At 41.9% G+C, this 14,221-nt stretch overlaps 1 protein-coding gene across 1 annotated transcript in view; it reads right to left on the bottom strand.

The window, feature by feature from the left end:
- Positions 1–14,221, bottom strand: part of TYRO3 (TYRO3 protein tyrosine kinase) — a 147,129-nt gene that overhangs the window by 57,902 nt on the left and 75,006 nt on the right. Inside the window, exon 7 of the mRNA XM_044271805.1 lies at positions 9,202–9,379. Coding sequence (XP_044127740.1) covers positions 9,202–9,379 — 178 coding nt within the window. The remainder of the gene's footprint in view (positions 1–9,201; positions 9,380–14,221) is intronic.

Raw genomic sequence — 14,221 nt, 5'->3', positions numbered from 1 at the left:
CACATTACATAGTGCTTATCATAGCTTGTCAAGTCATGCATGGACAGGTAGAGTCCTCCAGCGAGAGAGAGGGGTCACGTTATGTAGCTGCTCTTCTCTCACTTCAGCAAACGGCATTTATCATGTAGAGAAAGCTACGGCAATAGAAGACAATTACTAATGTATTGTGATTGTCTATTTTGCTTCCTTTACTGGCTGCATTCATTTTCCATTGGATTATCTACTAGTTATTTCTATGATTACAACCACCCTGCAATCCAGGAGCGGTGGTCATGCTTGCACACTGTAGGAATAAGTACCAGTCTAGGCTCACTCCCGTGGTCCTGACCACCAGAGAGTCCAGCGTTTTTTCCTATAGAGTGGAAGCACGGCCACCACTGCTGGATTGCAGGGTGATCATAACCATGCAAATGAGTAATGTATAATGTGATGGAAAAATGAATCAAGCCAGCAAAGGAGGCAATATGGGCAATCACGATACATTAGTAAGTGCCTTGTATAACTAACTTCCAAAGGGTTTGGCTGCTTTAAATCACAAGGTAACAATAAAAGGGAGTCCTGTGAAGAGCATAGCCGCTGCTCTGAAGGAAGACAGGAGAGAGAAGGCTAGGAGCTGCATCCAGTGAGACAGAGCATCAGCGTCAGCTCCCAACAGCCAGGGGCGGATTGGCCATAGACCTTACAGGGAAATTTCCTGGTGGGCCGATGTCCAGGAGGACCACCCAAGCCCTCTGGAGAAGGAGAGCAGACAATGGCAGCTATTGATGGCCACCACAGAGGGACAGCTTTTGGGGCAGTATATTGTGCTGCTGTGTGGTATACAGTTCTGTTGGGACGGTATTTGTGTTGCCCTGCCTTCTGTTAGTACAACACCGGGCCATTTCTAAGATTTTTTTTTCCAGGGCCAGTTTGGGTTCCCAGTCCGCCCCAGCCACCAGCACAGCAATAGATGAATACCACAGTGTCCAGCATTAGAGGATTATACGTCTTTATTATTTTTTGAGGCACAGAAAAGGATATTATCACTGTGGAGGGACAGAAAGAGGTTTATTAACTCTACGGGAGGTATTCTTTAATACATTGAGCACAAAAGAGTCAATATTACTGCTGTAGGTAGCACCAGGATGAGTGCTATTACAGTATGCCCTCTAAAAGGTGGCTCCAGGGTGCCAAAAATTAGACTTTTGCTTTGGGACCACCATAATAGCAACGGGCGCAATTCAAAAAGACAACCCCATTGTCAACTAGAATGCATTCGCCCTGCATGGCCTGACTATATACCCTAAATAAACTTGCAGAAGCTCTCTACAGAGCTATTTATGACACTCCACAAAACTTGGCGCTCATGGGTTTAACTTGGCATATTTATTAACAGCTTTTCAGTGCTTATTTCTGAAGTGTGTGAAATGCAAGAGGACGTGTAAAGCGAAGACGCACTTTTGAGCATCTTATTTCTTCCTGCCCAGCTTGTTCTACCTGCAAATCACAAATGACTTATGGAGCCTAACTACCTAACAGTTAGGGCCAAAAGAGGGGCATCACCCAAAAATAATGAGACCATTTCTGATTATACCAAATGACTGTTTATTACTGGGCCAATTATATTAAAATACTGAAGATTCTTCAGGAAATTTTTCAAGAAAAATGTATTCTGGGAAAAAGCGTTAGATTGCCTGAAGCAGTTTGCCAGCAAATCACCTATATAAATAATGGCAGGACTCCGCAATTGAAAGATTTATGCATTGCTAGGGCACAGTACAAATCAACGCCACCGGAGCCTCTCTGAGACTAATGATTATTATAAAACCCATTGTAGTTGTGCTGAACCATGTACGCAGGGTTTATAGAATGATTTCCCACCCAGACATATAAATATACCAGGATAGGACTTTCTCTGCAGAAACGTATCCCAATGTAATAGGACAGCATGGTAATTAGAGGAACGACAATAACTCCACGGTTTTAAATGAGGCTGGGTCATACCAATTATTTCCTGCTCATTTACCCATTGAGACATTTGATTTAGGAGTGCAACTTGTCCACCAATCTCATTCGCATGGGTGGACTGGCCATAGACCCTACAGGGAAACTTCCTGGTGGTCCGATGCCCAGGGGCAGGGGCGGATTGGTTATACACGCTATAGGGAAATTTCCTGGTGGGCCAATGCCCAGGGGTCCACCTGAACCTTTCCTCACGGCCGGCTAGTGGAAGTTTTTGGGGATGTATTTTGTGACGGACTGTGGTATTTGGCTCTGTTGGGGTGGTATAATGTGCCACGATATGGTATTGCCGGCCCTGCCTTCCATCAATTTGGATCAGACTACAAAATGGGGCTACTTTTATATTTTTTCCAGGGCCACTTTAAGTTCCCAGTCCGCCCCTGCCAACAATGCCGAATGGGCCCTCCTCATGGCCACAAGCCAGGTAAGTAATTATCTGGTGCTTCCCTTCTGACTCCTGAATTCAACTGTATTGCCATCTTGAGACAACTGGAGTAGGAGGACTGAACGTGGCACTGGCCACCACAGAGTGGCAGTTTTTGGGGAGGTATGTTGTGCTACTGGGGCAGTATTTTGTAATGCACTGTGGGGTGGTATAATGTGCCACAATAGGGTATTGCTGGCCCCCACCTACTTGAGTTGGCCTTGCCTACTGTCAATTTGGACTGGAATACAAAAAGGGGCCACTTTTAGTTTTTTTCCAGGGCCACTTTTAACCCCTTAGTGACCACCCACCATACGTGTTTTTTACAGCGGTCCCTAAGGGGCCTTAGGCTGGGCAGCCGCTTTTTTGCAGCGGCCCAGTCTAAGCGCTGCACTGGGTCCTCCGTGCAGTGAGGAGCAGGAATCCGGCTCTCACATGACAGCCGCGGCCCTGCTCTAACAGCCCGGACCAGCGGTAGTGCTGATCAGGGCTGTTTAACGCTTTAAAGTGCTGACAGAGGGAGCGGACTCCCTCTGTCTCCCATCGGCACCCCGCAAATGCGATCGCAACGTACCAACGTGTGTAAAGGCTGCCTGGGGTCTGATGTAGGCCCCAGACCAGCCTTCAGCAATTCCCAGCAAGCTGCGCCTCTCTGGCACAGCCTGCTGGTCAATGTCAGAATGGCATTGCCATTAAAATGCAATGCACTATGGGAATAGTGCACTGCATTTTAAAAGCAATTAAAAAGCTGTCTGTTATAGTCCTATTGTGAGACTATTAAGTGGTAAAAAAAAGTACATGATCGCGGCATCTGAGTGTACAAACTGTTTGAAATTAACATGAAAAAAAAAACATTACATCAAACTTACCGCATCAATTTGCGCGCAAGGGGTGGGCCAGCCTCCATCTTGCTTGAAGATCTCGGCCGAAATCCCGTGCGGCGCGAGATTACATCATCGCGCCAGCCGGCGTGATGATGTAATCTCTCGCCACACGGGATTTTGGCCGAGATCTTCAAGCAAGATGGAGGCTGGCGGCCCTTCGCACGCAAATTGAGGTGGTAAGTTTGAATTTCAGGATTATTCGATTCGCTGACACGAAGCACAAGGAAAGTCAGCTTCTGAGCATTTTGAATAATTCCTGAAATTCGGATCGAATTCCACTTCGTGGGATTCGATTCGCTTATTTCTAGTACTGACCCAGAGAATTAAAGATATTATGTTATTTATACCAAAAAAAGAACACAGTTCAAATGAAAGTAAAAACGCAGTGGCAGTATTGCTGTTTTTCGCATTTCCCTCCCAGAAAGAGTTAATAAAAGTTAATCAGAAAGTTATGTGTACCCCAAAATGGCGCCATTAAAAACTACAACTTGTCCTGCAAAAAAACAAGCCCTCATAAAGCTATATAGATGGAAAAATAAAAAAGTTATAGCTCTTGGAATGCAACGATGAAAAAAAGGCAGAAAAACGCTTGGTCAGTAAGGTCCAAAACAGACTGGTAACTAAGGGGTTCATTAGGGATCATGATTTGAGGAGAAGAATGGGGGCAAATATAGACTCCATCATAAACTCCCATCTAAAGATCTAGATGCATTTTTGTAAAAAGAAAAAAGAAAAAGGGCAATGTCCCCATTAGGTCACTTACCTCTCCTATGCTTGAAGAGAGGGCGCGTCCTGCAAAGGTTTGTGCCGCCCATGAGGACAGGTAGAAGGCAGTCATATTAGATATGATGTCAGGGCTGATTATGTATAACCTGGTATCAGTCATAGCAAGAGATGCCGCCATAACTTTCAGATTATCATTTCCCTCCACTGGCAATCATGGTGAAAACAGCAGTCTTAAATTAGGGTACTTTCACACTAGCGTTTTTCTTTTCCGGTGTTGAGTTCCGTCCTAGGGGCTTAATACTGGAAAAAAACGGATCAGTTTTATCCTAATGCATTCTGAATGGAGAGCATTCCGTTCAGTATGCATCAGGATGCATCAGTTCAGTCCCTCTTCGTTTTTGGCCGGAGAAAATACCGCAGCATGCTGCAGTTTTCCTGAACACATGCCGGATCCGGCATGAATTTCCATCGAAATGTATTAGTGCCGGATCCGGCATTAAGTATTCCGACAAAACGGATCCGGTTTTCCGGTCTGTGCATGCGCAGACTTTTAAAAATGCAAAAAAAATAAAAAATTACCGGATCCGTTTTTCCGGATGACACCGGAGAGACTGATCCGGTATTTTAATGCATTTGTCAGACGTCTGACAAATGCCATCCATTTACGTCCGGATTGCCGATTCCAGCGACGGAACTGCCTGCCGGAATCCTCTGCCGCAAGTGTGAAAGTACCCTTAGACCATAAAGGCCTTCAGAAGTCAAGTCAGCATAGTGTAGTGAACAGCAAGATCAGGCCGAAAAGGAGCCATGGTTGCAGCCAGGCAAACTAAGTATTATTTTTAATCACCACCAATGTTTAACCCATCCCAAGAAAGCCCCAGAATAACTGCCTGTTTCTCCAGACAAATGTCTCTCTAGTCTTATGAACCCCTAAACTAGTGCCAAACACATTTTCTGGCCAGAAGCCATTATGCAACAGTCGTAGTCCTCAAAAATGTCACCCAAAGTTGCAACTTGTAATGTATGTTTTGAAACTGTGGCACTCCATAGAAGCATTGTAAAGTTCCTGTACTTTTCTCTCGACTTCTAGGGGTTAAAAAAATCAAGTTGTGCAAGTTGAATCGTGCCATCAGATTCTTTGCAGTAGAATGCAGTCACCGGGATCAGGCAGCACACGTTTTTCTTGTTTTTAGCAATAACTGCATTTCTGGAAAACGTGTTAGGCTAGTTTCACAATAGTGTTAAAGTCATCCGGCTGATGTGTAGCATGCCAGAGTTCATGTGTCCTTTAAAGGGGTATTCCCATCATAATGATCACTGTTAAATCTGTTAATGATTTGACAGTGATCATTTTTGTAAATATATTTGATTAACCAATTCCCACCGTTTAGGAGAAAATTCATCCCCACTTACCTCATTGTTGTCATTCGGTCCCCCCTGGTTACGGCCACTGCCCTTCTCCGGAATCTCGGTGGCCGCGCTCACCGGCTCGGTGGCCCAACGCGCACGCCGGCTCTGTACTACACTGGCCAGGAATAAGTCACCATGGCGCATGCGCGGAGGCGTGCGCATTCAGTCCAGCGCGCGGCCCGGCCGGGAGAAGACTTCAATCAAGATGAAGCCTGCCCCCAGCCAGAATCCAGGAAGTGAACGGCGCGCTGGCAGAAGGAAAGTATGAAAATGCGAAGTGGGATAACCCCTTTAACTGCTCGAGCCCATTGACTATAATGGGACCCAACAGACATTCAACCAGTTTTTTGGCATTAGTGCCAGGATTTGGCCTGCAAGCCGAAGTCAGGTTTTCCCGAACTCTCGTGAGACTTCGGCAAATAACTTTGGTATTTGATTTTTAGACTTGGATTTTAAAACTTGGATCTGAATCAGGCAAACCCAGAAGATCATGATAAGCCAGAATTTGACCAATCAATCATCCATCGGGTTGTTTACATGATCCCACCAGCTGAACATGCAATAGACTAATACTTTCAGCCAACGACCGCTGATAAAAGCAATCCAACCTGATAGATCACACTTTTGTAAGACAATAGTCTGACGCTGGATATCATGAACAATGGTTTGTATATAATGCAATGGTAAGCTAAAATTGTCCACAATGTTGGATGAATGTATGTGTATGGGCAGCTTTATTTTGGAACTACTCATCTCAGGTTGCTCTTACTGCAGGCCACATGTTAGCCAATTCCAGGTCACTCTACACGTACGATTCGACTTATACAGTGTATGAACAATGTCTACATACAGAAATAGGTAACTCTAATACCGCAGCTACAGAAGCAGGATCACAGGAGCAGGCCATACACTGATTCTTTATCATCCTGGCCTAATAGTATTTATTTTTAGAAGACAAGTCTCAGAGTACCTTGATGTGTTACGGAGACCATTCCCGCAGAGTACGGCGTACACCGAATGGAAAGATCAGGCTGTTCTCAGATCTGCTGTCTATTCCAAAGCTACTTTAGGTTATGTTATAACACCTCACTGGGGGGGGGGGGGGGGAAAAAAAACAGTATGGTCTAGGAGTTCATTTTGACATACCCTTTTCACTATGGAGGAATTAAAGATCAAATGAAAACATGTTTTTATATATATATATATATATATATATATATATATAGATTTATATTCTTGTATTGTAAGGGTATTTTTAAGTTCTGTCACTTTAATTCTGTTCCCTTTTATTATCATCATTTTGAGTAATGATGTGCCTTGTAAATATAGTACCCATCCCCCGTTGTGCTGATAAGACCATATTCCTGAGTGATGCACACTGGATGAGTGGCTGATGGGAATAACTATGATCTGCACTAGCAATTAATTGGGATGTCACCAGAAACTTCATCCAAGGTAGGATGTAAGTTATGATTTGCCCCAGCTCTTGTACACCATGGGTTATTAGGAGTGATTAAATATACAATAGCACAAGCAAATGAAATGCGGAATAATAAAAAGTAAATAAACATCACTAGCCTAAATTTATTTATTCACTTAGCCTGTGTAAGTTTATTTATTCTCAAATATTTTGAATTCACGTTACGTTACAATTCTTAATTCGTGTTGTAAAAAACAAATTCTAAAACTGACAATTTGCCAAAAACGAGCATAAATCAAGTACTATAGGGTTCTATGGTCTGATAAGACACAGAATGATCGATTTGAAGGTCAAAAACCTGTACTATATATTGGGTTTAACAAAAACAGCACCAAACCCACAGCCTGTAAAATATGGTGTCAGGAAAGCCATCAATAAAATACAAAGAAAACAGGCTGCAGTGTTTCAAGCAACCTGCAATTTGTATTCGAATTTTTTTTTGCATTTCCTTGGTTCAAAATAAGTCTCATCATTCCCCAATTCAATGTGATTACAAAATTAAAAAGTCCAAGTGTGTTAATCCTTTTTTCGAAGACTTGCATGTCAGAACTGTAAGTTGTTGCAGGAAAGATTCAACCACAACAGAAAGTCTGGTAAGCATGCCAGTGCTGCTGCTCTCTCTGGCATTGCCCCTGCCTTACGAAACCTTTAGCATGGTCTATACATCTTCTCCCCTTCTACTCCTTGCACAGGCCCAGACTGCAAAGTGATGTAATACAAGTGCAACAAGCATAAGCCTCACATGGTGCAAACACTATTAAATGTGGCATTTGTATCAAAATGCTGAAATAAAATGTTACTTTGTCTCTTGTCGATATCCTCTATGGTATGAAAGTATAGCAAGACTGGAATTACAAGGACCGCAGGGAAATATGACCTATTTCCTGCATCTGCAAAGAGGAAATCCCAGTAATTCTTCTTTCAGTAAATGGGTTATGCAGGCTCATTCCACCACCATCGCACAGGGCAGCTCATTCTCAGCACATTGCAGAAGTAGTCACACACATTCCATCTGCAAGGTCTCACGATCCTGCCCTCACAGCAAAAATACATATGTATCTTGCTTTTTTTTTTAAACCTCTTTATTGATTACACTTGTCTTTTATACCTTAGGCACACAAACACATCTGGGCCTGTTTTGTTACATATCACAAAGTCACTTTCAAATATCCGATTAAAGAGGAGCTGTCACCTCTCCTGACATGTCTGTTTTAGTAACTACTTGCATTCTATTCTTAAACTACATTATGCCAATCCTTTATTATTCCTGCTAGAAGTTATGAATGAATTACTAGCAGTTTGCAATGAAGATCCAGATGGATGTTACCAGTTTAGTGTGTGTCCATGCACAGTCTGACATTCATTATCCAATCAGTGCTGCCAGTGTCAGACTGTGCAGGGACACCCCAAAACTGGTAACAGCTAAACCTTCATTGCAATTAGAAAAATTTGATTCGTCTGCTTCTCCAATTTTCACAAATAAATTCTCTTTGTGACGAATTACTTCGACAGGAAGCACATTTCCTTGTAAGTAGCGTGCTCAATGACAGGGATCGGCGATTGCGCCACCCCCGTCATTGAACCCCTCAGAAGCCACATTCATCGCTGATCCCGACATCGGAGATTAAAAATGAGGGATTTCAGGGGTTAGTCAGTACAAAAAAAATATTTAAAAAAACCTCACCTTATCCATTTGATTGCGAAGAGCCCGAAGTGGTCATCCTAAATGAAGACGCTGCGCAAAATCTTGCGTGGTGACATGATGGAGTCACCACGCATGAGATTTCGCGCAGTATCTTCAATCAAAATGGCAGTGGCAGGCTCTTTGCATGCAAACGGATGAGGCGAGTTACCACAAAGCACAAGGAAATTCGGCTTTGTGGCAAATCAAATTTTTCCTGAAATTCGGATCGAAGTCCACTTTGGATACCTCAATTCACTCAACGCTAATTACAATCTGCTTTTAATTAATTCAAGCTACAAACCTCACTTCCAGAAAACCATAAGGAAATGAAAAGGTAACAAAAGGCATTGAATATCATAGCTGAGATGACAGGTTCCCTTTAAGAACAGAAAGGCTACCAGCTAATTACCACACCCAATGACTTTTGTAACACTTGATCCAACTCCAAACACTAAGAGAGATGAGAACCACAGCAAAAGTGCATTATTACATTATTATATAAATATGAAATAACATGCAAGTGAACATACAAGTAATTACATTTCACAACACATACGTTAAAGTTATTTATGCTCAGTATACAAAGACTTACCCGACTCTAGCGTCTGAAAAGATAACCAGTTTGTGAAATCGGAATCTCCCACTTCATTGGCGCACTGCAGACGGATGCTGTAATTGCTCAGCGGCTTAAGTTCATCCAAAACAACACTATAGGGGGGTACGATAATATTTTGTGAATACATTTCACGTTGATCTTGCAGCAGCATAACCTACAAAGTTAATGGAACATGAAGAAACACATAAAAATATTTAAATGGTCACTGTATTTTCAGACAAGTTTGCATAAATCAATAGTATAGGCAGATATAAGAAATGTTGTAATATATCTCATCAGGGACAATACCTTGTTTAAAAGGTGTCAGCTGTCTCCCCACCACTTTTTCTAAACTAAATTTGTCTCTGGAATTGATAAGAAATCCATCTTGTGAGAGCAAGACGGGCTGCCTGCTTACTGAAGGATTTACATCACCCCACTGAAGTGAATGCAGAAGGGAGGTAGAGAAGGAGGCAAGAAGAGACCAGAAAGCACATGAATGATTTCGCAGCTAATAGTAAGTTTTTTCTATCGCACCTTAAAGGGATTGTCTCACTTCAGCAAGTGGCTTTTATCATGTAGAGAAAGTTAACGAAAGGCACTTACTAATGTATTGTTATTATCCATATTGCCTCCTTTGCTGGCTTGATTAATTTTTCCATCACATTATACACAGCTTGTTTCCATGGTTACGACCACGCGGCAATCCAGCAGTGGTGGTCGTGCTTGCACACTATATCAGTAAGTCCCTTGTATTAACTTTCTCTAAATATAAATGCTATTTGCAGAGGTGAGACAATGACTTTAAGTGCTTTATTCACATCTATACTGCTCAGTACTTTTCTATAATGTCCTATACTTCTGATTGATTCTGAGCAAGTAAAAGAGTTAGGAAGCAGAATCAGTTGTCTCAATGTGTATTCTATGGGCAGACAAGAAACAGGCTAGTCTCTACTAACCAGCTCAGAGACAACTCTGAATTATAGATGCAGCATACAAAAGGGAAAACTGCTTAAAGGTGCCAGATACCAGTCATATACTGGTCAGATAATGCTCAGCGAAGGTCTGACTCTCAGCATCTCTCCTAATAAATTGTTCGAAGGGCCCATGTTGCTCATGCGAGAGCTTCAGCCTCTTCAAAGCTTTCTTCTGTCAATATACCAGAATGCCATACACCTAGTAGCCATTCTTCTATGTATATGCCATTCTGGTGTAGGGACCAAAGTAAACAGTGAAGTGGCTGCTGGGTATGAAGAAAAGTCGAAATGGCTTGAAACACGTAAGAACACTGATGTTTTAACATGAAGATGTCTAAAACGAGTTTTACATTTGCGCTAGACCATAGATCTACATTACTTATTGATGGCTTTTAGATGGTCTTTAGGTTGTGTTTTTGAACAATACTTTTAGAATGTGTTCAGTTGCTACATCATAAAATGGTGAATTAATTGGTGCAAGTCATAAACCGAATTCATTTCAGTACTAAACTACATGTTCCCAATTATAACGTCAACACATTTTAATCAAATATTTTCCCAGTTTGTAATTAAATCAATGAGGCAGATATTAAATAATCTCTGATTACATAATGGGAAAAAGTTCTCAAGAGCAACCAATATAAAAAAAAAAAAAACATTCTTCCTTAGCAGAGATCAAGCGTCCTGGCAGAAATACTTATTATATGACTGTAGGAGTAAATATTGAGCTACAAGAATCAGTGTTAAACTGTTAATCTGCTTGTGGAGAAAAGGGTATTTCAGGAATGCAAGGTCCTTTTGGGAAATGTAGAATGTAGACCTCTGAGGTCAAATCTAAAGTTTTACTTCCTGCCAACTTAAAATAGGCAAGATGGACAGGCCCGTTATTCTATAGAAAGGCCTGAATTTTTTTCAATTCAAAGGAAAAGTTAAAGGGAATCTGTCAGCTCCAAAACACCCCCCAAACTAGAGTAAGCGGTGTTTAGTATAAGTGATGGCGAGTCCGGTTAGGTCAATTTTATCTTCTTACTCTCTTGCATTCTGACTCTGTGCTCTGACAAACCAGCAGTAAAATGCACTGATAGGACTCCTCCTTGAGTCCTCTCCATTATGTGTGTGAGCTCAGGAGTCCTCTCAGAGCATTTTACTGCTGGTTTGTGCGAATGCAAGTAAGTATGAAGATAAAAATTACATAACCGGACTCGCCATCATTTACACTGTACAATGCTTACTCTAGTTTGGGGGATATTTCGGAGCTGACAGATTTTCTTTAAAGTGATTTCCAGGATCAGAAAAAAAAAAGGTCGACTTTTTTCCATTAAATGTGCAATTTTTATTCAAGAGCTGTGTCTGGTATTGTTCCTTTGATATTTACCAGAAAGAAAAGATTCTCATCTTGCACCATTTCTCTGGAATGTGCAACCCCAGACATCAAGTTACTTCCTAATTCATGCAGTTGTAGGCACCCGCTTAAACATCTTTTGGATGGCCTATACCAGTGGTGGCGAACCTATGGCGGGTGCGGCACTCAGCCCTCTTTGTGGGCACCCTGGAAAAAGTCTATGGTGTACTAATATGCCTTAGACTTCTCCTGCCATTCATCAGCGCAGGGCGCACTATGAACGGCACAGGCAGAGCACTGAATGTAGGCAGGCTATTATAGCTAAAAGAAAGTACATGGAAGATGTACTATTGGACTGTAGTATTCAGGTTAAATTGCTGTGTTGGCACTTTGCGATAAATTAGTGGGTTTTGAGTTGCAGATTGGGCACTCGGTCTCTAAAAAGGTTCGCCATCACTGGCCTATACCATTCCCTAATCCAACTCTTCTACGATCACACCACTACAGTCACTAATGCGCTTTATATGTACTCCTCTATTTAGGTAAAGGGGTTGTCTCATCCCAGACAATGGGGGCACATCGCAAGGATATGCCCCCATTGTCTTAAAGGTGCAGGTCTCACCGCTGAGACCCGCACCTATATCGAGAACAAAGCACTGCAAAGTAGTGGCTGGAGGACTCCGGTCCGGCCACCACCAAGCGCTCTCCCCATTCACTTCTATGGACGCTGGGCTATTCTCGGTGTCCCTATAGAAATCAATGGAGGGTGGCTGCGCATGTGCTGGGGCTCCGTTCTCAATATAAGTGCTGGGATCCCCACCTATCAGACAATAGGGGTATATCCTAGCGATATGCCCCCATTGTCTGAGATGAGACAACCCCTTTAGATGGTTGGACCACATTACAAAAACAAGCACTTTTTACTGTTTTTGTCACCTCCATCTCTTCATAGATTGTAAGCGCTTGCGAAAAGAGACCTCATTCCTCGTTTTAATTATTGATCCATTTATTGCAATGTAACGTGTGATTTAGAATGTACATGTACCCTGTAAAATGTTGCAAAATGTTTGCTCTATATAATTAAAAATTATTATTATTATTAAAGCTTAAAGGGGTTCTCCAGGAATTAAAAAAATAAAAATACTTAAATATTATTTTATAATAAATAGAATGACTTGTTTTGTCTAGGGAGCAATCATTAGGAGAAATAAAATGGCCGCCATCCTATCAGTACACACAAAACCTGTCCTAATCACACAGGACAAGTTACTTCACCACAATGAGCCATAGTTCTTCCTCATCCTCCTCTCTGCTCTGCTTGTCAGGAATCATTATACTGAATACAGGTGAATCTCTGTGGGAATGGAGATGATGAGGAGACATGAGAGGAGGATGAGGTGTGGATAATGAGCAGCAGCACTTGTATGAAGTCTCCATTTCCACAGTCTGTCCTCTCTGTACTTAATGTCTCCTCATGAACTAAATTCCCCAGAGATTCAGCTAAAGTTCTTATCATCTGTATTCAGGATCATAATCCCTGACAAGTAGCTCAGTGTTGTAAAGTAACTTGTCCTCATGTGTGATCAGGACAGGTTTTGTGTGAACTAATGGGACGGCGGCCATTTTGTTTCCCCTGATGATTGCTCCCCAGACAAAACGAGCCATTATAAATAATGAAAGGCATTTGAGAATATATTTATAACAAAGTAATATTTAAGTATTTTCATTTTCTTAATTCCCGGAGAACCCCTTTAACACCATGTAATAACATTTGCAGTTTGGCCAACTAGTCCGATCACTTCCAATTTCGCTGTAGTATAGTACAATATATTACAGTAATAACGCTGAATGAAGGGGATCTGGTGCTTTTTGAAGAGCCGCAATCCCTTAAATCAGCTGATCAGTTGTAATGTAGATAATCAATCCATCAATAATCTGATACTGATGGCCAGTCTTAAAGGGGTTTCCCCCCATAAAGAAATATTCAACATTTAGCAAACCAGTACCTGGATCTAAATACTTTTGTAATTGCATATAATTAAAACTTTTGCGTAGCCACCAAGTTATTCAATAAAATGTATCTGTATAGCGCCACCTGCTGCTTGTTTTCTTACTTATCTCTCTGTCCACCTCACTGAGTTGGTCGCACATGCTCATTTCCATCCATCAACTGCCACCTGCCCTATCTTCTGTTAGAAGCTGTGACAGTTACCAGAAGATAGCTGCAACAAAAAGGATATGCCCGCTGAGAAATTACACCCCCCCTGCCTAAGAAATTACACGCCCCTGAGCTGCCAGCCTGAAGAGAATCTAGCACAGCAATCAGAGCAGTGAATGAGGAGATCTCTGGATCCATGTGAGGTACACGGCTGGTTCTAGCTTTCTTGGAAAGGGATTGTCATGTACTATATGATGTCTGATTTTCATTTTTTTTTTTTACATAAATCATGGGATAATTCCTTTAAAGAGAGGACATCAATTTTGTAGTCCTAAAAAAAAAACAAAAAAAAAAACACCTTTAAAAGGAGATGTCTACAGCTCACAAAGTAGATAAGTTGTAGGAGGAAGGAAAAGAGGTCTGTTTTGTATCAGAAACAGCGTCAGGGAATGCTTGGTATTACTGCTCAGACCCATTTGTTTGAAGGGCGTCCTCATTTCTGGAATAGGGAGGACTTTTTTCCGGGTTAATAGCCCATTA

Source organism: Bufo gargarizans, chromosome 11, assembly GCF_014858855.1.
Source record: "Bufo gargarizans isolate SCDJY-AF-19 chromosome 11, ASM1485885v1, whole genome shotgun sequence".
NCBI lineage: Eukaryota > Metazoa > Chordata > Amphibia > Anura > Bufonidae > Bufo > Bufo gargarizans.
This window is presented reverse-complemented; position numbering and strand designations above follow the sequence as displayed.